Source organism: Rhinoraja longicauda, chromosome 4 (genome assembly GCF_053455715.1).
Source record: "Rhinoraja longicauda isolate Sanriku21f chromosome 4, sRhiLon1.1, whole genome shotgun sequence".
Classification (NCBI taxonomy): domain Eukaryota; kingdom Metazoa; phylum Chordata; class Chondrichthyes; order Rajiformes; family Arhynchobatidae; genus Rhinoraja; species Rhinoraja longicauda.
This window is the reverse complement of record NC_135956.1, coordinates 74,539,602-74,567,580: the sequence shown is the minus strand read 5'-3', so window position 1 is coordinate 74,567,580 and position 27,979 is coordinate 74,539,602. Positions and strand designations below refer to the sequence as shown.

The following is a 27,979-nucleotide window of genomic DNA, read 5'->3' as shown; positions in this document are numbered from 1 at the left end:
TCCCCCCCACACTCTCCCTCCTTCCCACTCTTTCACTTTCACCTCTCCTTCCCTCTCCCTTGCACAGTGACTGCGCGCCGCAGCTCAACGGAGCAAAATGTACCGATCAAAGTCGGGGTGAAAAATTTAAAAAAACCCCAGATCAATGCAAAGCAAGGGGGCAGAAATCAGCCTGGTAAAAAATTGACGTCATTGCACGGAATAAGGCGAAAACATGAATACATTTCACATTTGCAAAACCAATTCAGAATGGTGCGTCGTTAGAGGTCGCAGTTGCTCATTTGTTTCTCATTTTGCAACAAAAAAAATGTCACATTGGGGTTTTTTTTCACGCGTGTCGTTTCACTGATTATTGCAGTGGGTTCAGCTCATTAATTCACACGGTGCAATTAATAAGCGCTTCTATTTCCGTATTTTTAACCATTAATTCGCTATAAAATATCTTACGCCCACGTTGAACCGCACAGAGCGTCGTCACATTGTGGACTCAACTTTTTGGATTACAAATTTCTATGCACCGACTTATGATGGCGATGCACATTCGGTTATTCGGGGTGTCTCACTATTTAAAAAACTCTTCATCTGACACTTCCTCACAAACCAAATAATATCTCAAACGATCCTGCTCCATCGCAACATACCATTGTATTTTAATTGCGTTTTATTTGCTATCTGCAAACTTTTCATTCCACCTCCCTCTCTCCCAATCCTGAAGCACATGCAAATTAACAAATTGTTTAGAAGTTGCAAGGAAAAACTCAGCAGATCAGGCAGCGAATGCGGATTTTAAAAAACCAGCATTAACTTGAGCAAAACACAATAATGCAATGATACTTTATTGTCACATGTATCTGGATATAGTGAAATGCTTTGTTTGGCATTGGGGCAGCACGGTGGCACAGCGGTAAAGTTGCTGCCTGACAGCACCAGAGATCCTGACTGTGGGTGCTTTCTGTATGGAGAATTGTACATTTCTCCCTGCGATCACGTGGGTTTTCCCCGGGTCCTCTGGTTTCCTCCCACACTCCAAAGATGTTCATTGGTTTCGGTAAAAAAATATATATATATTGTCCCTAGCGTGTAGGATAGTGCTAGTGTACGGGGATCGCTGGTCGGCGTGGCGGTGTGCCAAGGGGCCTGTATCTCTAAACTAAACCAAAGCATGGTGCACTTTGAATACCCATCCCATCAGGTACCATCACATCCGTGACAGAGTCTAGGGGCGCCACATTCAGTAACCTCTGTAACCACAAAACAGAAGTAACTGTCTAAGAAAGATAGGGATATAAGGAACTTTTTTTCCAAGACAAAGTGACCAAATGACCAAAACTCTGTTTAAACAGGACAAACTTGCACTGTCAACACCCCCCCCCCCCCCCTCCCCCCCTCTCCACCCTAGTCGTCCTACCAGTTCCACTGGTCACATCCTTGTACCTGTGTTACTCCAGTATTTTGTGTCCACCTGTCACAATGGTTTGTATCCTGCCTCTGAGTCTCATGGCTGTGGGTTCAAGAGAATTTAGCTTGTCCACCACTCTAATCTGGTGCTGAGAGAGAGCTGGACAAAATGTTAAAAGCCACGGAAATGGGCGGAGAAATGGCAGATGGAGTTGGTAGCATTGGGGAAGTTGTTTCTGAACCTGGATGATACAGATTTCCGGCTCTTATACCTTCTTCCCAATGGCAGGAGTGAAATGAGAGCGTAGTCAGGATGGTGTGAGTCCTTGATGATGCTGGCTGGATTTTTGAGGCTGTGCCTCCTATAGATCGGCCTCCTATTCAATGTGGGGAGGTCAGTGCCCATGATGAAGTGTCCCCCACTTTTTGTAATCTCCTTCATTCTTGGGATTCGAGTTGCTGAACCATGCCATGATGCAACCAGTCAATATACTCTCTACCGTAAACTGAGATTACCCAGGAAAGTGAGATTACCCAGTGACACAAATGAAAGAAAGGTTAATGATCTTCACATCAGGAAACAGATGCTGGAATCATGAGCAAAAACCACACTGCTGGAGGAACTCAGCAGGTCAGGAAGCAACTGTGGAGGGAAATGGGCAGACGATGTTACAGATTGAGACTTGTCTTCAGTCTCGACCTCAAACATAACTTGTGCATTTCCTTCCACAGATGCTGCCTGACCTGCTGAGTTCCTCCAGCACTTTGTTTCTTGCTGTGCAAATTAGGAGCATGTTTCAACAAGCTGCAAGGTAATTTGTCAAATGCAAAACTAAAATTAATGGATTATTCTTGATAATTAACTGAGATTAAATTCCACTGCCATTAAAGTAAAATAAAGTACCGTTGCTGTGACAGCGGAATTTGAACCCTCAAAGCTAAATCATCAGCACAGTATAAAGGTTGCTGATAGATTATAGACTGCAGAAACACATGAAGTACAGTAAAACGAATGCGACAATGACAGATCAAGTTCAACGCACATAAGTGTGGAGGGTACAATGATAAGGGAACTATAAAAAGCTAGCCCACTATACATGGATGTTATTTTAAACGGATGCTTATTTAGAAAGATTTTGCATGCAGCAAGATATTGCCTTCCATTTGCAAAAATCCTTAAATGTACCAGGATAAATTGATGAGGTTAAATCTCAAATGGATATATTGGAAGTATAAGAGGCATAGATTATAAACTCAGGTCATACTGGAACTTTGTTAATCGCTGGTTGGCCCTTAGCCGCAGTGTTGTGGAGAATTCAGGGCACCAGAGTGCTTTAAACAGGGGACTGAGGCGCCTGGACCTTGAGAGGGATGAAGCACTTTATTTAACATAGCATGGAGCGGTACAACACAGAACAGGCCCTTCAGCCCACAAAGTCTGCACTGATATGCCAAATTAAACTAATCCTTGCTGGCTGCATGTGATCCATATCCCTCCATTCCCGACTTGTTCATGTGCCTATCCAAAAGCCTCTTAAATGCCACCATCAGATTTGCTTCCATCATAATCCCTGGCAGCGTGTTCCAGGCATCCATCCCGCCCTGTGTGTAAAAACAATCCCCTTCTGGCTTTGAAGCTATGCCCTCTGATATTTGCCATTTCCACCCTGGTTCTGACTGTCTACCCTATCTATGCCTCATAATTTCATAAACAAGTCTCCCCTCAACCTCTGATGTTCTAGAGAAAACAATCCAAATGTGTCCAATCGCTCCTCATAGCTAATACCCTCTAATCTAGGCAACATTCTGGTAAACCTCTCTGCACTCTCTCCAAAACCTCCACATCCTTCCTGTAATGGTGTGACCATAGCTGCAACACAATCGACCAGAACTGCACACAACTGTATGTCAAGAGGTCAGTCAAGTTACCTTTCACCCCAGCAGCAGTTCCTCTGGTCCACATCTTTCACCCCACCAGCCACCGTATCTAACATCCTCCGACATTTCTGTCACCTCCAACGTGACCCCACCACCAGTCACATCTTCCCATCTCCACCAATTTCTGCCGTTCTGTAGAGACTGCTCCCTCATCCCTTCCCACCAAACCACACCCTCTCCAGGTACTTTCCCCTGCAACTGCAGGAGATGTAACAGGAGATGATCTAGGTATGTCCCTATGCCTCTTCACTTGCCTCCATCCAGGATTCTAGCAGTCCTTCCAGGTGAGACAGAAGTTCACTTCCTCTAACCTCATCTACTGCATTCAGTGTTCATAAATCGGTGACCGTTTTGTCTAACACTTGCGCTCGGTCCAAGGCCTAGCAGATCTCCCAGTAGCTAACTGGGCTACATATGTTGGCCTTCATAACAAGAGGAGTTGAGTATAGGAGCAAAGAGGTCCTTCTGCAGTTGTACAGGGCCCTAGTGAGACCGCACCTGGAGTACTGTGTGCAGTTTTGGTCTCCAAATTTGAGGAAGGATATTCTTGCTATTGAGGGCGTGCAGCGTAGGTTCACTAGGTTAATTCCCAGAATGGCGGGACTGTCATATGTTGAAAGACTGGAGCGACTAGGCTTGTATACACTGGAATTTAGAAGGATGAGAGGAGATCTCATCAAAATGTATAAGATTATTAAGGGGTTGGACACGTTAGAGGCAGGAAACATGTTCCCAGAACAAGGGGCCACAGTTTAAGAATAAGGGGTAGGCCATTTAGAACTGAGATGAGGAAAAACTTTTTCAGTCAGAGAGTTGTGAATCTGTGGAATTCTCTGCCTCAGAAGGCAGTGGAGGCCAATTCTCTGAATACATTCAGGAGAGAGCTAGATAGAGCTCTTAACGATAGCGGAGTCAGGGGGTATGGGGAGAATGCAGGAACGGGGTACTGATTTAGAATGATCAGCCATGATCACATTGAATGGCGATGCTGGCTCGAAGGGCCGAATAGCCTCCTCCTGCACCTATTGTCTATTGTCTAACCATTTTAGCTCCCATTCCCATTCCTATACTGGCCTTTCTGGCCAGGGCCTCCTTCAGAGTGTCAGAGTGAGGCTACCCTCTGGAGGAACAGCACCTCACATTCCGCTTGGATAGCTTACAACCCAACGGTATAAACAGTGAATTCTCCAATTTTAGTTAACCTCTAACAACCTGCCCCCCCCCCCCCCCCACCGCCTCCTGCTCCTAGGACATACAAACCCCTACTGAATATTTTGCGCTCTGTGTATTTTATCAGTTTTCCAGCAGGGACAGTTTTGTTTTGTTTTTGAAGGTCATTTATTTTATTACTATATAAAAATACTTTTATATTGTTTCAATGTTAGTTCATTTTCTTTTATTTTGTCACCACGGGAAATGGAAGCCCATGTTTTTCACACAATTTTTGCAAACATTTTTCATATTCTTTGTTCAGTCTGACAGACTCCTGCAGAGCATACTTCAAATCTTCAATTTCTTCAAAGAATCCCTGTAATGCCCATGCAAAATGTACAATCAGTTTACAAAGTCAATAAACTGGATTTCCTATTAAAATTTGATTTTTTAATAGTTGAAGAAGGAATGTCTGCAGATTGAAAGGGTGACATGAGAGGTTTGGATATTCAAGTGAACTGTTTCTTAATATTGAAGATAAACACAAAAATGCTGGAGTAACTCAGCGGGACAGGCAGCATCTCTGGAGAGAATGGGTGACGTTTCGGGTCGAGACCCTTCTTCAGACCCATTCCTCCTAGCCAGAAATGCTGCCTGACCCGCTGAGTTACTCCAGCATTTTGTTCTATCTTCAGTGTAAACCAGCATCTGCAGTTCCTTCCTACACATTGTATCTTAATATTACTTGGTCCTTGTTCCATTGTAAATTATATTCTCCTGGCACCAAAGGGCAATGAATGCAATAATTAGGTAGTTAATAGTCAAACCGTGCTAAACATTCACCTCCTGAGTGTTGGAACGCAGGCAATTTATAACCTGCCAATGTTTACAGCAAAACCTTAGCCACAAGGTGACTCCTGATTATAGATTAGACACAGCTTTAGACGAGAAGTCTATGTAGGCTAATTTCATGACTGATCCCTTTTAAACAGCAATTGTACACAAGCTACTTTAAAAAGATTTCCTTAAAACAAAAAATGGTTAAGTAATTTAGGTTCAAAAACAAGTGAAGAGTTTGGGGCGGCACAGTGGTGCAGCGGTAGAGTTGCTGCCTTACCACGCCGGACAAGCTCCATCCTGACTACTAGTGCTGTCTGTACGGAGTTTGTACGTTCTCCCTGTGACCGCGTGGGTTTCTCTGGGTATTCTGGTTTACTCCCACGATCCAAAGACGTGCAGGTTTGTAGGTTAATTGGCTTCTGTAAAATATCCCTAGTGTGTAGGATAGAACTAGTGTACGGGGATTGCTGGTCAGCGTGAATTCTTTGGGCCGAAGGGCCTGTTTCCAAGCTTTATCTCTAAACTAAACTAAACTAAATGAAAAGGATAAATCAATCAGCAATGACAAGCTGTTAACAACAAGCTTGGATGGTAAAAGTAAAAGACAGATTGCTGGAGGAACTCAGCGGATCAGGCAGCATCTGTGGAGGGAAATGGACAGACGATGTTTTGGGTTGAGACCCCTTCCCCAGCAGTCTGTTCAAGATTCCAGCATCTGCAGTTAAATGTGTTTCCATGCTAAAAGTAAAAATTTGGAGAAAAGGCTATTGAAATGAATTTCATTAGAAATGGTTAATGAGACAATAGACAATAGACAATAGGTGCAGGAGGCCATTCGGCCCTTCGAGCCAGCACCGCCATTCAATGTGATCATGGCTGATCATTCTCAATCAGTGCCCCGTTCCTGCCTTCTCCCCATAACACCTGACTCCGCTATCCTTGAACTCTATCTAGCTCTCTCTTGAATGCATTCAGAGAATTGGCCTCTATTGCCTTCTGAGGCAGAGAATTCCACAGATTCTGACTGAAAAAGTGTTTCCTCATCTCCGTTCTAAATGGCCTACCCCTTATTCTTAAACTGTGGCCCCTTGTTCTGGACTCCCCCAACATTGGGAACATGTTTCCTGCCTCTAACGTGTTCAACCCCTTAATAATCTTATATGTTTCGATAAGATCTCCTCTCATCCTTCTAAATTCCAGTGTATACAGTGAATGATGCACACTTCAGAAATGTAACAGATAAACACAAGTGGCACCATACATTTTAACTCCATTCCATGGAATATTCCAAAATCCAACCATACGCTGCATCACAATCTATTCACCTGTACTGCAAAACTCCAAAAGTGCTGGAGTCGGGTCAGGCAGCATCGCTGGAGGGAAAGGATGGGTGACCCTTCGGGACCCTTCTTCACACTGAAAGTAGGGGGGAAGGAGCTGGAGGTAAGAAAAGGCCAGAAAAAAGCAGGGCCAGCAACAGATGACCAAGGAAGGGTGCAGCCCATAATAGCCCTTTGTTGGCTGGGGAAGAGGTGATGACAAAGGGATACAAAGATGTAAACAGTGGAACTAGTAGGATGACTAGTGTGGGAGAGAGGGGGGAGAGAGGGAAGGCAGGGGTTACTTACTTGGTCTACTCCACATAATCCAGCATAAACTGAACTTCATTAGTTCTCAATCATACCAGCAATGGGATATAATTTTTCATGGTATAGAATACACTTCACCATGGAAGTGTGCATCTCAGGAGACCTGAAGGTAGACAAAAAATGCTGGAGTAACTCAGCGGGTCAGGCAGCATCTCAGGAGAGAAGGAATGGGTGATGTTTCGGGTCGAGATCTTTCTCCAGCATTTTGTGTCTACCTTCAATTTGAACCAGCATCTGCAGTTATTTCCCTACACATCTCAGGAGACCTGAGTGGTTAAAGTCAACACTTCCGGGGGGTTGAAGGGTAGTGACGTGATGGCTAAGCAAGGCAGAGTCAGTAACATAAATTACAGGTTTGAAAGTTGTACACAAGTTGTAAAAAATCACTACCTTCCAAGATAGACACAAACTGCTGAAGTGACTCAGCGGGTCAGGCAGCTTCTCTGGAGAAAAAGCATGTGTGATGTTTCAGGTCGGGACCCTTCTTCAGACTGGAGAAGGGTCCCGACCCGAAACATCACCCATCTTTTTTTCTCCAGAGATGCTGTCTGACCCGCTGAGTTACTCCAGCATTTTGTGTCTATCTTCAGTATAAACCAGCACTGCAGTTCCTTTCTAGGCATTACCTTATCCAATCCAGCCAGCTCATTCTTCAAGCTGTTTTTCTCCTTTGTTAGTTTGTCACTTTCCTTTTGCAGCTTTTCAATCGTGAAGAGAAGTTCTAAAGAAAACCACAAATAGTGAAATAAAAATACAAGGCTCCAAACATGGGAGGTTTAAATCTGGCAATGTTTTGTTTGTGCCTGCAAACAAGTTATTTAGTACTTTTTAAATGGATTTAATTATATTAATGACAAATTTCCTCTGCTTTTTCTCTCTCTTTCTGTAGTATCTGTCAACCCAATCTCCAAACTGATCCTGTAATTTGGAACATAGAACAGGACCGCACAGAAATAGGCCCATCAGCCTACAATGTCCATGCTGAATGTGATGCCGTTAAATTAATATCCTCTGCCTACATGTGATGCATATCTCACCATTCCCCACAGATTTAAAAGCCTCTTAAATGCTACCATTGTTTCTGCCTCCAAAATCCCTCTGTTCTCTCATCTTTTACATTGCAACCCTGAGAAAAAGATTCCCTATCTATGCCTCCCATATTGTTAAATACCTCTATCAGGTCTCTCTTCAGCCTTCAATGCTGCGGAGAGATCCAAATCCAAATTTGAAGAGACTGAGTTTCTTCCCACAGGCCATCAGGACTGTTAACTCTTATATCACCAGGGACTAATTTACTGTATTAATTTATTTTTTGTGTTGCGTCTTTAAAAAAAAAAAATTATATTCTGTTTGTAGTTTAGCACAATCCGCAGGCGTTGCCACTTTCATTTCACTGCACATCTTGTATGTGTATGTGACAAATAAAGTAGACTTGACTTAACAGTGCCCGGTGCGGCTCGGCCGCGGGGCCTTCCATCGCCCGGTACGGCCGCGGGACGGTTCAGCGCCAGGTGCGGCTCGGCCGCGGGGCCTTCCATCGCCCGGCGCAGCGCGGCTCGGCCGCGGGACTTTACATCACTGGTGCGGCTCAGCCGCGGGGCCTTCCATCGCCCGGCGCGGCTCGGCCGCGGGACCTAACATCGCCCGGCGCGGCTCGGCCGCGGGACTTTACATCGCTGGTGCGGCTCGGCCGCGGGACTTTACATCGCTGGTGCGGCTCGGCCGCGGGGACTTAGCTGCGCACGGTACGGCCGCGGGGTCTTCCATCGCCCGGCTCGGCCGCGGGATGTTTCAGCGCCCGGTACGGCTCGGCCGCGGGGACTTGGGCGTGGGGAAGAGAGCGGAAGTTTTGTTGCCTCCATCACAGTGAGGGGGTGTTTGGAGTCACTGTGATGGATGTTTGTGTTGGGGTTATGTGTCTTGTGTTCTTTTTTTTGTGTGACTGCTGGTAACGTAATTTCGTTCGGTACCTCGGTACCGAATGACAAATAAAGCTCTGTATTCTGTATATAGGGAGGAGGGTGTTGTTGGGCTAATTGGATCATTCTTCAAAAGAGCTGAATCAGGTTGAATGACCACCTTTCTTGCTTAAGGTGTACAGAAAGTGCTGGAGTAACTTAGCAGGTCAGACAGCATCTCTGGAGAAAAAGGATAGGTGACTTTTTGGGTTGGGACCCTCTTCAGACCTTTTTTGCTTAACTATTTATGCCACTGAGCCACAGGCTCAATTTATGCTGAGAGAGCATTTCAATGCCTGGGAAGCATTAATGGCCTCTATGTCCTTAAAAAAATTCTCAGCAAATAAACCTAATCCTGATCACCATGACTCTAGTCAGAAAGCATTATGCTGCCTTTCCCTATGGCACTTCCTCCATCATCCGTCCTGAATAGTTACACAGCATTCCCATTTAGTTTAGAGATACAGCGTGGAAACAGGCCCTTTGGCCCACCGAATCCGTGCCGACCAGCGATCCCGTACACTAAAACTATCCTACACACTGGAGACAATTTACAATCTTTACCGAAGTCAACCTACAAACCTGTACGTCTTTGGAGTATAGGAGGAAACTAGAGCACCCGGGGAAAACCCACGCGGTCACGGGGAGAACGTGCAAACTCTGCACAGATAGCACCTGTAGTCAGGATCAAACCTGATTCTCTGGCGCTGTAAGGCAGCAACTCTACCACTACGCCACTGTGCCGTCCCCTATATTTACAGATGAAGAATAGACACGAGTGCTAGCATCTGCACTGCTGCGTTGCATTAAAGGTCAGGATCTCCAGGAGGGAACACATCCAGTTGAAGCCTCACCCATGTTAATGCAGCCAGGTGAGCAAGCAGTGACATCACCAGGCACACGTTTGCCAGGTGCAGAGTCCCTCTCTGGCGTCAACATCCTTCGCCTTCTGCCCACGGGCAGGTTCTCCAGTTGCCAAGTTCTTTGCTTCGCTGTCACAAGCTGTAGTTCTAACTCATGGATCGTCACCTGGAAGAGGCAAGATATCGCCACATCTCTAAAACAGCAAGTGTAGTCGTTTAGATTGAAAAAATCTGGCTAAGCATTAACGGACTTTACTTGACTTTTATTTTACATCATTCAATCATGGCTGATCTATCTTTCCCTCTCATCCCCATTCTCCTGCCTTCTCCCTGTAACCTTTGACACCTTACTAATCAAGAACTTGTCAATCTCCCAAGATACCCAAAGACGGCTTCCACAGTCATCTGTGGCAATGAATTCCACAGATTCATCACCTTCTGGCTAAAGAAATTCCTCCTCATCTCCATACTAAAGGTACGTCCTTTTATTCTGGGGCTGTGCCCTCTGGTCCTAGACTCACCCTTTAGTGGAACCATCCTCTCTACAAATTTCAATGAGATCCCCCCCTCATCCTTCTAAATTCAAGGCCTAGAGCCGTCAAACGCTTACAATACGTTAACCGACCCAATCCCCGGGATCATTCTCATAAACCTCCTCTCCACCGGCAGCACATCCCTGCTCAGATATGCGGCCCAAAACAGCTCACAATACTCCAAATATGGTCTGACCAGTATCCTCTAAAGCCTCAGCATTACATCCCTGCTGTTGGTACTATCTGCAAAGACACTCGTTGACAGACTTTACAATGAATTTCTGTGGCGGTGCTTAGAATCCTGAACTTGAATGAAGTATTCTAATCTGAAAAGATAAAAGTGATGTTGGCAAAGGTTGGATTACATTTAAATTGCAAACCAGAGGTTATTCAAGCAGGTATATTTTTCGGTCAAACTGTTTATCATCACCAGCAATGTTCAAAAATATCCAAAGTCAACTGTGCAAATATTGTCAATTGACTGCAGAGGAAGAAGACAAAATTCAAAGTACTTACAACGAGAGAACTCCGGAAAGTTAATGGCATGTCTCGGAGATAGTCTGCATTACAGTAGAGGAGGTGGAAGACGTCTTAAAACATTTGGATGTGTGAGAGAGATACAATGTGGAAATAGGCCCTTCGGCCCACCAAGGTTATGCCGTACAGCAATCCCCCGTACACCACTTCTATCCTACTCACTAGGGGCAATTTACAGAAGGCAATTAACCTACAAACCTGCACGACTTTAGAATGTGGGAAGAAACCTGAGCAGCCGGAGAAAACCTACAGTCACAGGGGGAGCATACAAGCTTTGTACTGATAGCACCCATAGTCAGGATCAAACCCAGGTCTCTGGTGCTGTAAGGCAGCAACTCTACTGCTGCGCCATTGTACCACCCCAAAAATGAATGTAAATACATTTCTGGGGTCTGTTCAGGTGCATCCTATGACATTGTGGGGAGATTTAGAAAATGCAGGGGCCCTGGCTGAGATATATGCGTCACAGTTCACTACAAGTGCCTGATGACTGGAGGTTGGCTAATGGTGTGCCTTTATTTAAGGAGAGAACCTGAGACCAGTGGGTCTAACATTTGTGGTAGGTCAGTTAGTGGAAAGGATTCTAAGTAATCAAAACGGTTGACGTTGGTGTGGTCTGTTTGGACTTCAGCACAGTATTTGATTAGGTTCTGCATGGCAGGCTGCTCTGGAAGATTAGATCGCATGGGATCCAGGGACAGCTAGCTAACTTGATACATAATCTGCTTGATGGCAGGAAACAGATATAAAAGGTGGTTTCTTGGACTGGAGACCAAAGACTAGTAGTGTGCCTCAGGGGTCAGTGCTGATCCCATTAGTATATGTCATCATTGGAAACGATTTGGATAATAGTTTGCAGATGACACTAAAATAAATGGTATCGCAGAGAGCGAAGCAGGTTACAGCGGAATCTTGATAATCTGCATAGATGGGACGAGGAATAGCAGATGGAGTTTAATTCAGATAAATGCAAAGCATTGCAGTTTGGGAAGTCAAATAGGGTAGGACTTTAACAGTGAACAGCAGGGCTCAGGTGAGTGGCGTACAACAGAAGGACCTACCAGTATAAGTGAATCGATCCCTGAAAATGGCAGCACAGGTAGGCAGGGTGGTGAAGAAGGTTTCAGGCATGCTGGTCTTCTTCAGTCCGGGCAATGAATACAGATGTTGGGATGTTATGACGTTAAAGATATTGGTGAGGTTGCACCTGGAGTATATTGTTTTCAGTTTTGGTAACCATGCTAAAGGAAAGATGCCATTAAGTTGGAAAGGGTACAGAAAAGATTTATAAGGATGTTGCCAGGAATTCGAGAGACTGAATTATACGGAGGGATTGAACAGGCTAGGATTTTATTCTTGAAATGCAGGAGGCTGAGGGATGATCTTATAGGTGTATATAATCATGAGGAACATAGATACGAGGAATAGCCATTATCTTTTTCCCACATATGAGGAATCAAGAACTAGAAACCATAGGTTTAACTGGAAAGTAGAACATTTTTATCGGAAACTGAGAGGCTACTTTTTTACACAGCTAAGTAGGTATATGGAATGAGAAAGTAGGTATATGGAATGAGGAGGTAGGTATATGGAATGAGGAGGTAGGTATATGGAATGAGGAAGTAGTTGAGGCAGGTACTATAATAGCATTTAAATTACATATGGACAAATGTATGGAAAGGAAAGGTTTAGATGAATTTCTGTCAAACACAGACAAATGGGATTAGCTTAGATGGTCATTTTAAATCAGTATGGACTAGTTGGGCCGAAGAGCCTGTTTCTGTGCTGTCTACAGCTATAACACAATATGGACAAGCAAGAACATAGAAAAGTTCAGTCAAAAGAGAAGTAAACTCACTCTAGATCTAAGGTTTCAGTGTTTTTACTAAATGCAGTCTGATAAAAAGGAATATTTAGATGATTACCAGAGAATTTAAGTTATATTACTTCAGAAGAATAAAACGCTTAATCAAAATAAAATATCAGCACTAAATAGCAAAGAAGTTAGGTCACAGATTTAGTGTTTTTAATCTAACATGGGATGTTTGGAAATCCCAAAAATAGCATGAAGAGCAGCAGGAATGTCGATATCCATAAATATCAAGCAGCAACTGACATTTATGCGGCATCGTTTACATGGGATGATAAACACTGCAAAGATGTTTCACAGAAGGAAATTATGACATTTATGTTATTTTAATTTTTCTGCTGCTACCAATATAAATAATTTCATCTATGTGTAACATCAAAATGATTCTTGGAATGAAGAACTGATAAACCATTGACCAAAATAAATAAAGTTGTACTCCTGTTTTAGATCAAATTCAAATTGGACTACTCTTGCAATCCTGTACTGTGTATTGTACGCCCATCACAGTATTGGCATGCATAATTACTAACAAAACTAAAAATAACTGTGGTACAGTGGCGTAGTGGAAACCACAGACCCAGGTTTGATCCTAACTACTGGTGTTGCCAGTACGGAGTTTGTACGTTCTCCCTGGGTTTTCTCCGGGTGCTCCGGTTTCCTCCCACACTAAATTAAAAGAGCAGGTTTGTAGGTTAATTGGCTTATGTAAATAGTCCCTAGTGTGTAGGATAGAACTTGTGCACTATTGTCAGTCGGTGTGGTCTCGGTGGGCCAAAGATCCTGTTGCCATGCTGTTTCTCCAAAACTAAAAAAACCTTTAAAAAAAAGAATAACTCACAGTGAGCCTTGAAATGGTTTCACTCTGCTCTTTGTTGGTTTTAATTTCTTCCTCGTATCGCTTCTGCAGGGCATTGTACATTTGCAACAACCGGCTGGGAAAATTAATGGGATCATCTTTAGTTCGCAGAATGGGTCGAATATTTCTCAAATAATACGTGCTTGATCAAGGTAACCACCACATAATCCAGCTGTCCCCAGTTTTATCCCTCAGTGCCATGGCTCAATTCTTGATATCCTGACCAACATTCACCCACAATCAGCAGCACCAAAAGGCCATTGACCACTGAGCATATTGGTGTTCCTATAATGTTGAGTTGTGCTGAATATTGAGTTCACATTAATTGTTTATTATTTGTTATTATTGCCCTTTATATTAATGATTTGAATTGCTGTTAAAACACAAGGTACTTCTGCTACAACACCAGGATAAGGGGAGAACTCAACCAAGGAAACCAAGCCCAATGCACACTTATGCTATAGGACAATAACTAACTTCAAATTCAGTAATAAGTTATCTACGTGTTAACAAACACACAAGCTAAATGTTTAAACAATAAACCCAATCCCAATGCCACATCAGAATCTGAAATGCCTTTGCACATTTGTTTAGGGATTGTAGGTGGCACAGTTAGTGAGTTTGTAGTTAACACAAAAATTGGTGGTATAGTGGACAGTGAAGAAGATTATCGAAGATTACAAAGAATTGCAGATGGAGTTTAACTCAGATTTTCCATTTTGGTAACACAAACCAGGACAGGACTTACATAATCTATGGAACTGATGTGTTCAATGCTGAGAACTATATTCTGCACTCTTTATTTTCCCTTTGCCCTATCTGTTTGACTTGATTGTATGTACTGTATTTATAATATTATCTGATCTGATTGATAGATGGCAAGAAAAAGTTTTCATTGTACTTTGATACACGTGACAATAATAAACCTAAACTACGGGCTCTGGGAAGAGTTTTATAGCAGAAAGATTTAGAGATGGAGATACATAGTTCCTTGAAGGTGCTGACACAGGTAGACATGGTGATGAAAAAAGGCATTTAGCACACTTGCCTTCATCATTCAGGGTATTAAGTACAGGAGTTTTTTTGTTTTTGTTTAAAGATAAAGCACGGAAGCAGGCACTTCGGGCCTACCGAGTCCGCGCCGACCAGCGATCCCCGCACATTAACACTATCTTACACAGGCTAGGGGCAATTTTGTACACTGACCAAGCCAATTAACCTACATGCCCATACGTCTTTGGAGTGTGGGAGGAAACCGAAGATCTCGGAGAAAACCCACACAGGTCACAGGGAGAACGTACAAACTCCTCGGATGAGTTGGGCCAAGTGGTCTGTTTTCATGTGGGAAAGCTCTATGTCTCATAATAAATATGTCTCATGTAGTTTGAGACATAATTCAGGCCAAACATTATGAACATTTTTCTTGGTATAGAAAGATTCCCAGAACAAGCAACTTAAAGAAAACATAAGCGGGGTAAGATCAAGAGTAAGGCATCAGAATTGATGGTTTATTCCATTAGTCAATTGGAGCGGAACCGGGGCACAACTCCAGAGACCCTGGTTCCATCCTGATCTTGGGTGCCGTCTGTACGGAGAGTGCTGATCTTGGGTGCTGCTTGTACTTTCTCCCTGTGACGACATGGATTTTCTCCGGGTGCTCCGGTTTCCTCCCACATTCCAAAGATGTACAGGCTTTGTGGGTTATTTGGCTTCTGTAAATTGTTCCCAGTGTGTAGGTTAGAACTAGTGTACAGTGATTGCTGGTCGGTGCAGAATCGGGTGGGCCGAAATGTCTGTTTCCTCGCTGTATCTCTAAACTCTAAGCGACTAGGCTTGTATATACTGGAATTTAGAAGGATGAGAGGGGATCTTATCAAAACGTTTAAGATTATTAAGGGGTTGGACACGTTAGAGGCAGGAAACATGTTCCCAATGTTGGGGGAGTCCAGAACAAGGGGCCACAGTTTAAGAATAAGGGGTAGGCCATTTAGAACTGAGATGAGGAAAAACTTTTTCAGTCAGAGAGTTGTGAATCTGTGGAATTCTCTGCCTCAGAAGGCAGTGGAGGCCAATTCTCTGAATGCATTCAAGAGAGTAGCTGGATAGAGCTCTTAAGGCTAGCGGAGTCAGGGGATATGGGGAGAAGGCAGGAACGGGGTACTGATTGAGAATGATCAGCCATGATCACATTGAATGGCGGTGCTGGCTCGAAGGGCCGAATGGCCTCCTCCTGCACCTATTGTCTATTGTCTATAACTAAACTAGTTAAAAGATAACTTGTATTTCAATTATATCAATGCGTTGTGCATTGACACATTTACCCATCAACTTCAGTTTTGACAAATTAAATCCACTCATAGTCTTTGGTGAAGCAAACGTAAGATTTCTATCACCCTTTGTGTGGAAAAAAGTGCTTCCTGATTTCACTACTCAAAATGCACTTATTTTCTCAAAACATGCAATCATTCCCAACTGGCTCTGGAGACAAGGGGCACACTAATCTGTATTTATTCTGCATTAATTCCTCAAAAGAATGGTGTTTCATTTAAAAGATTCTTTCATCGTCTGAGAATGTTTTACTTAAAAAAGGACAGAACAGATTTCCAGGAAAGATTTGGTGCTGACAGTAAAAGAAATCATGGGTCACATGTAAAAATTAAAGTAACGTTGTCCAACATCTTTAAAAAATATATTCTTGGCCTCCCGTGGATCATTTTTATTTCATGTGGTTTGTACCATGGAACAAATTTCTATTACATTCTTTATTACGCTCGGATAAATACTTACTTCCGCTTTACATCTGCCTTTGCAGCGTTGTCCACTTTAAGCCCAGCTTTGAGCCATGCTTGAGGTTCAGTCTGCATCTGAGCACTTTATAAGTGTATAAAATTATGAAGTTTTGCATTATTCTTTTAATGCTTTCAGCATCAATTCAATTCAACTCAACTACAATCTGAATAAACCTGAAATTACAGTTCTAATATTCATATTTTGTAAACACATCATATTGAATAAAAAGACAAGTATATCAATGATATGTGGGGCCCCTAGCAACACCATTTATTTGGAGGAAACACGTGGAGTCAGCAGGTCTTGGTATTGGTACCATGGCTGTAAGGTCTAGGTGCTGGATATGGCTCCAGTCTCTTTGGAGATGTGGGTTCGAATCCCACCACCGCCCGCCGGATATTTTCGAGGGGCGGCACAGTGGCACAGCTGGTAGAGCTGCTGCCTCACAGCGCCAGAAATATGGGTTTGATCCTGACCTCGGGTGTTGTCTATGTGGGGTTTGCATGTTCTCCCTGTGGCCGCGTGGGTTTCCTCCGGTCCCTCATTTTTCCTCCCATATTCTAAAGACGTCGTGCAGGTTTGTAGGTTATTGGCTTCGTGAAATTTTGCCTGGTGTGTAATGCATAGATGCAAAAGTGGGATAATGCAGACCTACTGTGAATGGTGTGGACTCTGTGGGTCGAAGGGCCTGCCTGTTTCCATGCTGTATCTTTCAATCAATCCATCAGAGGAAAATAATGTTCACATTTAAGGGAGGCTGAGAAATCCAATGGTGCCAGGAACTTTTTTGGCTTTCATTTGATAAAGACACAGTGAGCATTCGGACTATTCTGGTGGGGGGGGAAGGTAAAGAGCAGAGGTGTAGATAGTAATAACAAAGAACTGCAGATGCCAAAGATAGACACAAAATACTGGACTAACTCAGTGGGTCAGGCAGCATCTCTGCAGTAAATGGATAGGTGATGTTTCAGGTCGGGACCCTTCTTTTCACACCTGAAGAAGGCTCCTGACCAGAAATGTCACATCCTTTTTCTCTAGAGAAACTGCCTGATCCATTGAGTTACTCCAGCATTTTGTGTATATCAGAGGCGTAGATATAATTGATATCCATGGTAAAAATGATACCATTAAAGTAGCAGAGAGCATTGGAAAAAATAACTGTACAGGAGCAGAGAAACTGGATAATTTAGAACTCATCACAACTCATCTGACTAACTTGATTGAATTTTTTGAAGGGGTGACCAAGGAGGTAGATGGGGGTAGTGCAGTGGATGTGGTATACATGGATTTCAGTAAGGCTTTTGACAAGGTCCCATACAGGAGACTAGTCAAGAAGGTAAGAGCCCATGGGATCCAGGGCACCTTGGCAAAATGGATAAAAAACTGGCTTAGTGACAGAAGGCAGAGGGTGATGGTAGAAGGGTGCTTCTGTGACTGGAGGCCGGTGTCCAGTGGGGTGCCGCAGGGATCGGTGTTGGGTCCCTTACTGTTTGTAATCTAATAAATGATCTGGATGTCAACGTACAGGGCATGATCAGCAAGTTTGCAGATGACACAAAGGTAGGGGGGGGTGGTGAATAGTGAAGAAGGGATCTGCAAGCTGCAGGAAGATATAGATGAGATGGTCAGATGGGCGGAGCAGTGGCAGATGGAATTTAATCCTGAAAAGTGCGAGGTGATGCACTTTGGCAGAAATAACTTGGAGAGGGAGTACACCATGAATGGAAGGACCCTAGGGAAGACAGGGGTACAGAGGGACCTTGGAGTACAGGTACACAAGTCCTTGAAGGCAGCAGGACAGGTGGATAGGGTGGTTAAAAAGGCATATGGGTTACTGGCCTTCATTAGCCGGGGCATCGAATATAAAAGTAGGGGGGTAATGATGGAATTGTACAGAACACTGGTGAGGCCACAGCTGGAGTATTGTGTACAGTTCTGGTCACCACATTATAGAAAGGATGTGATAGCTTTGGAGAGGGTGCAGAGGAGATTCACCAGGATGCTGCCAGGGATGAAGGGCCTCGGCTATGAGGAGAGACTGGGCAGACTGGGGTTGTTTTCCTTGGAGCAGAGAAGGCTGAGAAGGGACATGATCGAGGTGTACAAGATCATGAGGGGCATGGATAAGGTAGATGGCGGGGAAATTCTTCCACTGGTGGAAGGTTCAACAACGAGGGGACATAGATACAGGGTAAGGGGAGGGAGGTTTCGGGGGGATGTGAGAAAGAACTTTTTCACCCAGAGGGTGGTTGGAGTCTGGAACTCACTGCCTGGGGTGGTGGTGGAGGCGGGAACACTCACAACGTTTAAGAGGCATTTGGATGGGCACTTGAAATGCTACAACATTCAGGGCTACGGTCCAAATGTGGGAAAATGGGATTAAAATTAGACTGTGTTTGGTAACGGGCGGCGCGGACACGATGGGCCGAAGGGCCTCTTTCTGTGCTGTAGGACTCTATGACTCTATGACTCTAAGGCAGTTATAACATAGAATAGTACAGCACAGGTACAGGCCCTTCGGCCCACAATGTCTGTGCTGAACATGATGCCACAACCATCACATCTACCTGCACATAACCCATATCCCTCCATTCCCTGCATATCCAGTTGGAGTTATATATTTGTATATATATATTGTTATGTATATATGTTAAGCATATATATTAAAGATAGACACAAAATGCTGGAGTAACTCAGCAGGACAGGCAGCATCTCGAGAGAGAGAGAAGGAATGGGTGACGTTTCGGGTCGAGACCCTTCTTGGAACAGGCAGCAGCAGTCTGAAGAAGGGTCTCGACCTGAAACGTCACCCATTCCTTCTCTCCAGAGATGCTGCCTGTCCCACTGAATTACTCTTTGATTTAAACCAGCATCTGCAGTTCCTTCCTATGCATATATATATTATGTATGTATATGAAGTTATGTATTTACAGTTGAAACAATACCTTACAAAGGGTACAAAGCATTTTTTTTAAAGACTAACACAGTAGCATCAGTTGAGCCAAGTATGAGAATTATTTAAATCTTAAGTTGGGAAGGTGGAGATAGGTCACCTATGACATCAACTATAATTAAAATAAATCAAGTAATGTCACAATTATTATTTGTGGACTGAGCCATCAGTAAGTGTGGAGATTTGGATTTCTTCCCCCCCCCCCACCCCCGATTAAATCCTATGTTATGTGAACGTTACATTTGGGAGGTTTTTCTCTCAGTATTAGCCCCACAGATGTGCAGTCTCCAGGCAAGGGAATACGGATTGTATTGTTGGCAGAAGAGAAAGGGTGTTTGGTTTAATTAACTGTACATTGTTTGAGAAACTATCATCGTGCAAGTAGCAATAGCCGATATTGCCTTGTCAGTTTCCAAAGCAAATCTCTTAAATGCCCTCCTGCTGTAAAACAACTAGCTGCAATATTTGTCCTTGTACACTCGTTCAGTTCTTTGTACACCTTTTGTGTTCATTTATTTATTTTTCTTTACATGAAATCCGTAAGGACAAATTTTATTCCGTATCTCAATTTTATTGGTGGCAATTTGTTAAATCACCGGGCTGTGCGGCACGGTGGCGCAGCGGTAGAGTTGCTGCCTTGCAGCGCTTGCAGCGCCAGAGACCCCGGTTCGATCCCGACTACGGGTGCTGTCTGTACGGAATTCGTACGTTCTCTCCATGACCGCATGGGGTTTCTCCGAGATCTTCGGTTTCCTCCCACACACCAAAGCCGTACAGGTTTGTAGGTTAATCGGCTTGGTGTATGTGTAAATTGTTCCTTGTGTGTGTTAGGATAGCGTTAATGTGCGGGGATCACTGGTAGGCGCGAACTTGATGGACCAAAGGGCCTGTTTCCACGTTGTATCTCTAAACTAAACTAAACTAAAACTAAGCCATAACATGGGGGTGCATTTATACACTTTCCTTTCCCTTGGGTAAAATTGTGGAGTGTCACTGTACATGTACATGATACTAAAGAACTATTAATGCTGTCTCTTTACACAGGTAGAAGAAATGGATGCCTTTAAGGCTCTCACTCTCTGGAGGTTACTAAATCCCTCATCATCTGTTGCAGGCGAAGCTTTTCCTGGATTTCTGAGAGGTCACTTTCCAGCAGTTCATTCTTCTGACGGAGTTTCCTTAGTTTCCTCTGCAGGTGATCATTCTCGGCACAAAGCTACAGAAACGTACAGGAGCTGGGTTAAAACCATAAGACATGGGAGCAGAATTAAGCCATTTGGCTCAACGAGTCTGTTCTGCCATTCGATCGTGGCCGATCTATTTTTCCCTCACAACCTCATTCTCTTGCCTTTTTACCATAAGCTTTGACACCCTAGGTATCGACGAGACGCTTGTGGCTGAAGGTCCTGGTGAGCAGCGTCTATACCCTGATGGCTGGCCTAGCTCTTCCACCGAGGAACCAGGAGAGAGAAACCGCTGAGTCCAGCCCCTGCTCGCCCCGAAGAATGGGAACCGGAGAGGAGGTGGAAGGAGTCGGCAATGGCAATTGACTCTGAACAAGGGACGGTAGGAAGAACTGGGGGGGATAGGTCTTACCTTCCGTGCCTTCAAGGTCGGCTGCAGGAGGTACCCCCGGGGCACAAAGGTTGAAGATGGCCGGGCAAGGGGAAGGACAACGGTTCACGGGATGACTGGATGGAGGCAACAGCTGCCACAGGCCTTTGTGGCCAGCTGCAGCTGGGCCTGTGAAATGGTGCCAAAACCTGGCTCAATCTTGTCCTTTTAACACCTTCCTTTCAGTATATTACCTCAGCTGCCCTTTCTGTCAACACTAGTGAATGGTGCTGGTGCAGGGAGAAGAAGGTAGGCTGGAGGAAAGGGTGAGTTTGGAGAAAGGTAGAAGCGGCAAGGAGTTGTGTTAGGGGGCAAGAAACAGCTGGGTTGGACAGATTGGTTGAGTTGAGTTGGGCAGGGAAGGGTTGGGCAGGGTCGGGTTGGGTTTTGATAGGTTGGGTCGGGATGGGATGGGTTGGGTTGAGATAAGATGGGTTAGGTACGGTTGGGCTGGGATGGGCAAGAGTTGGGCTGGGATGGGCTAGGATGGGTTGGGCTGTGATGGTCTGGGTTGAGATGGGTTGAGATGGGTTGGGTTGTGATGGGTTGGGATGGGTTGGGATGGGCTAGGTTGGGTTGGGATGGGATGCGTTGGGATGGGTTGAGTTGGGTTGGGCTGGATTGGGCTCGGATAGGTTGGGTTGGGATGGGATGGGTTGGGCTGGGTTGGGAAAGAATGGGATGGGTTGGGTTGGGTTGGGATGGGTTGGGATGGGTTGGGCTGGGTTGGGATAGGATGGGGTGGGATGGGTTGGGTTGGGATGGGTTGGGATAGGATGGGATGGGTTGGGATGCGTTGGGATGGGTTGGGTTGGGCTGGGCTCGGGTGGGTTGGGTTGAGATGGGTTGGGATGGATTGGGCTGGGTTGGGATAGGATGAGATGGGTTGGGATGGGTTGGGCTGGGATGGGTTGGGCTGGGTTGGGATAGGATGAGATGGGTTGGGATGGGTTGGGTTGGGTTGGGCTGGGTGGGATGAGTTGGGATGGGATGGGATGAGTTGGGATGGGATGGGATGGGTTGGGTTGGAATGGGATGGGTTGTGTTGGGATGGGATGAGTTGGGCTAGGTTTGGATAGGTTGGATTGGGTACGTTAGGATTGGGTTGGTACGTTCGGGAATGGCGCAGCGCGGGTGCATCGGGCATAGTCGGGAGGTGGGGGTGAACCTCTGTCCCGGCCCCTCGCAGCCACTCACCGAGTGACACCTGTGGATGGGCAGGATGTCCATGGCCGGCGGCGGCTCCGGCAGCGCGCCCAGGCCTCGCGTTGCCAGGCGACGGCAGCGCCCCGCAGCCTCCACACGCGCGCCCTCTGCCGGCGGGAGGTCCACACCGCGCCTGCGTGGGGACGGGTCTGCTGCGCCCTCTGCCGGCGGGAGGCCCGCACCGCGCCTGCGTTGTGAGTGGGGAATAGAGAGAGATCTGCTTTTTTTATATATATCAAAAAATACTTTATTCCAGAAATAAATATTTACAAAACATTTTCTTTTCAAAACTCCATCCAGCATTCCTGGAGGTTATACATTCATTCAATACAGATATTCATTGCCAAATTTATACAAATTTATACAGAATCCCTTCCCTTATTTGGAGGGGCGTCTCTCTCTACCACACCCCCCCCCCCCCCCCCCCCCATGTCCAGCAGCGGAAGGAACCTAGACTGTGGTCCTCCCCCACAGAGCCTTGGCGTTGGCTGCACCAAGTTTCATTGCGTCCCTCAGCACATACTCCTGCAGTCTGCAGCAGGCCAGTCGGCAACATTCCCCGACGGACAGCTCCTTCCGCTAGGAGGTCAACAAAGTTCGGGCAGACAGGGTCGGTCCGCAGACTGATTAGCGTCTGCGACCAGTTTGAGTCGGCCACGGGGGCCAGGGTAAACTGCAGGAAGAGCGAGGCCATGCTCTTTGTCAACTGGTCCAACCGATCTTCCATCAAGCCTGACTACTTGAAGGTGCTGGGGATTTGGTTCGGGGGGGCTGAGGCGTGTGACAAGAATTGGCTGGAGCGGATAGCCAAGCTGGGGAAGAAGCTGGAGCTGTGGAAGCAACGCTCCCCCTCCATCACTTGTCATCAGGTGTGATGTGCTCTCGGGGCTGCTGTACTTGTGTGGCCCGTCCCTCCCTCCTACGCCACGGGGATCACCCGGGCCGTCTTCCGCTTCATCTGGGGGTCGACGATGGACCGGGTGCGACGGGCCACAATGCACGTCGGCAGACAACAGGGGTAAAAGGATGCCCAACGTCGCCCTCATCCTGATGGCCACCTTCATGTGTGGCTGCATCAGGTGGAGCATAGAGCCAAGGCACGTGGGCACCAAGTGTCACTGCTGAGGTTCTACCTGTCCCTGGTGTTGCAAAGGATGGGCCTGGCGCAGATGTCAAGCAATGTGCCAGTCAGCTGTCGCTCGTGGAAAGGTTCTTCCGGACCAACACCTTTGACCACAAGTCCATCGGGCAGTGGTCAGAACGGAACTTCCTGCAGGCACTGCAGGGGAATGACTCCATGGATCCTGTGGCGTGGTTCCCAGAGCAGACTGCCCAGCTTGTCTGGCAAAATGCCTCATCGCCAGAACTCCCCAACAAGCACCAAGACCTGGCTTGGCTGGCGGTGAGGGGAGCCCTCCCAGTCAGATCCTTCCTGCACCGCCGGAGCCTCACTACCAGCGCACGCTGCCCTCGGGACGACTGCTATGGAGAGGAGACGGTTGCCCACCTCTTCACAGAGTGTGGATTTGCCAAGAGAGTCTGGAGAGGTTTGCAGGGGTCCCTGTCACGATTTATTCCAAGCATCTCCGTCACAGAGGACTCTGTCATCGATGGACTGTTCCCAGGGACGCATTCAGAGTGCTGCTGGAAGGTCATCAACTCGATGAATAGAGAGGGATCTGCTGCACCTCCTGCCGGCGGGAGGGCTGCACGGCACTTGGGGTGAAGGACTGTTGATTAATCTAACCTTTCCGTCCTGGGCCTCCTCCAGTGTCATAGTGAGGCCCAGCACAAATTGGAGGAACAGCATCTCATATTTCGCTTGGGCAGTTTACACCCCAGCGGTATGAACATTGACTTCTCCAACTTCAGATAGATCCTCTGTCCCTCTCTTTACCCTCCACCTTCCCAGTTCTCCCACTGTCTTCCTGTCTCCAACTGCATCCTATCTTTGTCCCGCCCCCTCCCTGACATCAGTCTGAAGAAGGGTCGAGACCCGAAACGTCACCCATTCCTTCTCTCCCGAGATGCTGCTGACCCGCTGAGTTACTCCAGCGTTTTGTGTCCACGTTGGATTGAATAACTGAATTCGGTATTCCGACTGAGCATGCGTAGGTCAGAGGTCGTGGGGGCATAGAATTGTCGCGAGCTCATCTGCTCCGTAAACAAACCTTCGTTTCATCCGTTTGTTCCAGTTTTTCTCCATATAGGTAAAGAAATACTGTTTTCAAAACTGTTAATTTGGTGTATATATGGTTAATTAGTAAAAACTACAAACCACGTGACCTCACCCAGCCAGCGGCCATGTGCTCCTGCTCCATACAATGGTGGCCGTCTGGGCCGGGAGGCGGGTTGCTATGCAATCTCCGTTATGCGGCGCCGGGGCCTCCGGGCCTACACTGTCCTGGCCTACAGCGGCCCCCAGGCCTACAGTGTCCAGGTCTACAGCGTCACCCCCTCCCCCCCCCTCGGGCCTAATACGGGACAAGGGCGGTCCCGTACGGAACAAACCAATTTAGCCCAACATACGGGATGTCCCATCTAATACAGGACAGTAGGCAACCTTAGTGCTGGGGCTGCAGGCGAGAGAGACGGGGGTAAAAGTTTAGGGGTTTTTGCTTTATTAATTAAGGAGAATGTCACGGCAATAGTCCGAGATGACATTACTGATGGTCCACCCAGTGAGGCTATATTGGTGGAGCTTAGAAATAGAAAGGGAATGATTATCTTGTTGGGAGTGCACTACAGGCCCCCAATAGTCAATGGGAATTAGAAGAACAAATATGCCAGGAGTTTGCAGGCAGCTACAAGGCTAACAAGGTTGTCATTGTAGGGGATTTTAACTTTCCCTAATATAGACTGGGTAGTCATAATGCCAAGGACAGAGATGGGGTGAAATTTGTGGAATGTTTTCAGGACTCTTTGTGGAGGGGCCTACACAACAAAGTGCAACGCTTGACCTACTCTTAGGAAATTGGGAAGGGCAAGTGACTGAAGTATCAGTGGGCGAGCCTTTTGAAACCAGCGACCAATGTTCTATTAGCTTTAAGATAGTTATGGATAAAGACAGGGAGGGCCCACGAGTTAAAATCCTGAATAGGGACAAGGTCAACTTTATTTACCTACTCTTGTAGCTCATTCCATACACCCATCACCCTTTGTGTAAAGAAGTTGCTCGTCGTTATCTATATCCTTGTTGTTAGCACAGAATCCCCAGCCAATATAGGCCATTATGGACACCGCTCTCCTGAGGTCATCTGTTGCCGGCCCTGTTTTGTTCTGGCCTTCTCTACCATTCAGTCTGACGAAGGGCTCTGACACAAAACCTATTTTGACACTATTCCTTTCCTCCAGAAATGCTGCCTGACCCGCTGACTTACTCCAACATTTTGTGTCTATCTTCAGTATAAACCAGCATCTGCAGTTCCTTCCTACACAATGTAGGTGGGAGGTTAGGTTTAGGTTTATTATTGTCAAAAACCTTTGTTTTGCATGCCATACATACATGCCATACATGCATACATGCCATACATAGATATAATCAGTTCAAGCTGGAACAATAGATAGAGCAAAGAGGATGACACAGAATATAGTTAGCATTGGAGCGCTGGGTACTGGGGAAAATGGAAAGGGCAGGTGGGATGGTGGGAGAAATGTGTGTGCTTCCAGGGCAGAGGGAAGAGAAGTGAGAAGTAAAGGGAGAGGGAGGTGTTCTCTTCAGTATCTGGCTTCAATAATGGTGACCACGAGACTATTGACTGACAGCAACAACATGCAGAACAAGAGTGGCTCCAGACTCACAGTAGTTAGGTTGCTTCCTATCTGGAGCAGGTCGAGCATCAGGCTTATACTTCAGCGGCACGGTGGAGCAGTGGTAGAGTTGCTGCCTTACAGCACCAGAGTCCCGGGTTAAATCATGACGACGGGTGCTGCCTGTACGGAGTTTGCACGTTCTCCCTGTGACCTGCGTGGGTTTTCTCCAAGTGCTCCGGTTTCTTCCCACATTCCAATGACGTACAGGTTTGTAGGTTAATTGGCTTTAGCGAATTGTCCCAAGCGTGCAGGATAGAACCAGTCTACGGGATAATCGCAGATTTGGTGGGCCTGTTTTCTCGCTGTATCTCCAAATTAAACTAAACTATACATTAATTGCTCAAATTCTACAAGTCAGTATAAAGAAAAAGTCTAAAACAAAGACATTAATATAAAATTACACAATTGGAAAACAAGCTTCGGTTTTCTCCTACACTCCAAAAATGTATAGGTTTGTCGGTTAATTGGCTTTGGTAAAATTGTAAATTGTCCCACGTGTGTGGGATAGTGCTAGTGTACGGTGTGACCGCTGGTCGGCATGGACACGATAGGCCGAAGGGCCTGTTTCAGCATTATATCTCTAAACAAAACAAAACTCATCATCACTTTCCAAGGGCAACCAAGGGACACAGTAAATACTGACCATGCCAGTTAAGCCCACTGCCAAATATAAATGGCAGAGTTCCCGCTGGAGCAGATGGGCAGTCAGCTGAAGTGAATCTGCTGCAGGCTACAGTGGTCCAACCCCATTAGGTCCTCAAGCATGAATGGCCACTAACAAAGGTGAACACCGATTTCACTGCCAAAAGTACATCAACGGTCATGAGCTAGGAACACATCTAGTACCTGGTGGAAGACACAAGGAACTACAGATGCTGGAATCTTCTGTAGAATACAAAGTGCTGGAGTAACTCAATAGGTCAAGCAGCATCTCTGAAGAAAGAAGGGACAAAAGATGGGTCCCTACCCAAAATATCATCTATCCATGTCCTTCTGAGATGTTAGCCTGACCTGCTGATATACTCCAGCATTTTGTGTCTTTTTTTTTGTAAACCAGCATCTGCAGTTACTGTTACTCCAGTGTATTGTGCCTACAGTTGGACCAAAGGGCCTGTTTCCTTATTGTATAGCTCCAGGACTCTGTCAGAAATAGGCCATTGTTCAGTACGGTATACAGAGTATGGTACAGTCAAGGACACAAAGTGCTGGAGTAGCTCAGCAGGGTCAGGCAGCATCTGTGGAGAACATGGTTAGATGACGTACAAAACAAAAGACATAATGTGCTGGGTGTAATGCTGCCTGACCTGCCGAGTTACTTCAGCACTTTGTGTCATTTTGTGTATTAACCAGCATCTGCAGTTCTTAGTTTCTAATAACTCACCTGGGGATACTTGCACAGAAGGTGCTATGTCAATGAATGTTGTTGTTGCTGAGATAGACATAAAGTGCTGGAGTAACTCAGCGGGACAGGCAGCATCTCTGGAGAGAAGAAATGAGTGACGTCTCGGGTCGAGACCCTTCTTCAGACTGAAAGACACGTGAAAGGGAAACGAGAGGTATAGACGATGACGTAGAGAGATATAGAACAAATGAATGAAAGATATGCAAAAATTAAAGATATTCACCACCTCCAACGGGATCCCACCATTAGTCACATCTTCCCATCTCCACACCTTTCTGCTTTCCAAAGAGACCGTTCCCTCCGCAATTCCCTGGTTAACTCATCCCTTCCCACCCAAACCACCCCCTCCCCAGATACCTTCCCCTGCAACCACAGGGGATGCAACACCTGTCCCTGTACCTCCTCCCTCGACTCTGTCCAGGGATCCTGGCAGTCTTTTCTAGTTAGGCAGAGGTTCACTTGCACCTCGTCCAACCTCATCTACTCTATCTATTGTTTAAGATGTGGACTCGTACATCGGCGAGACCAAACATGGACTCGGCGATCGTTTTGCTGAAAACCTTTGCACACTCCGCCTGAACCTACCTGATCTCCCGCTTTCTAAACA

General features: G+C 45.9%; 1 protein-coding gene across 2 annotated transcripts; it reads right to left on the bottom strand.

Annotated features, from left to right (window-relative positions):
* Positions 1 to 4,715: 4,715 nt before the first annotated feature.
* On the bottom strand, positions 4,716 to 26,018 carry LOC144592885 (uncharacterized). 2 transcript variants are annotated; one of them, XM_078398089.1, is made up of 8 exons: positions 25,959 to 26,018; positions 22,149 to 22,344; positions 20,414 to 20,553; positions 16,382 to 16,465; positions 13,577 to 13,670; positions 9,790 to 9,964; positions 7,604 to 7,698; positions 4,716 to 4,864 (listed from the first exon to the last, which is right to left on the bottom strand). In XM_078398089.1, the coding sequence occupies exons 2-8, from the start codon at positions 22,179 to 22,181 to the stop codon at positions 4,733 to 4,735; spliced, it is 753 nt and encodes a 250-aa protein (XP_078254215.1). In that variant the 5' UTR covers positions 22,182 to 22,344; positions 25,959 to 26,018; the 3' UTR covers positions 4,716 to 4,732. The 2 variants fall into 2 exon arrangements, with proteins under 2 accessions (XP_078254215.1, XP_078254216.1); XM_078398090.1 differs by lacking the exon at positions 16,382 to 16,465.
* Between the last annotated feature and the right edge of the window lie 1,961 nt (positions 26,019 to 27,979).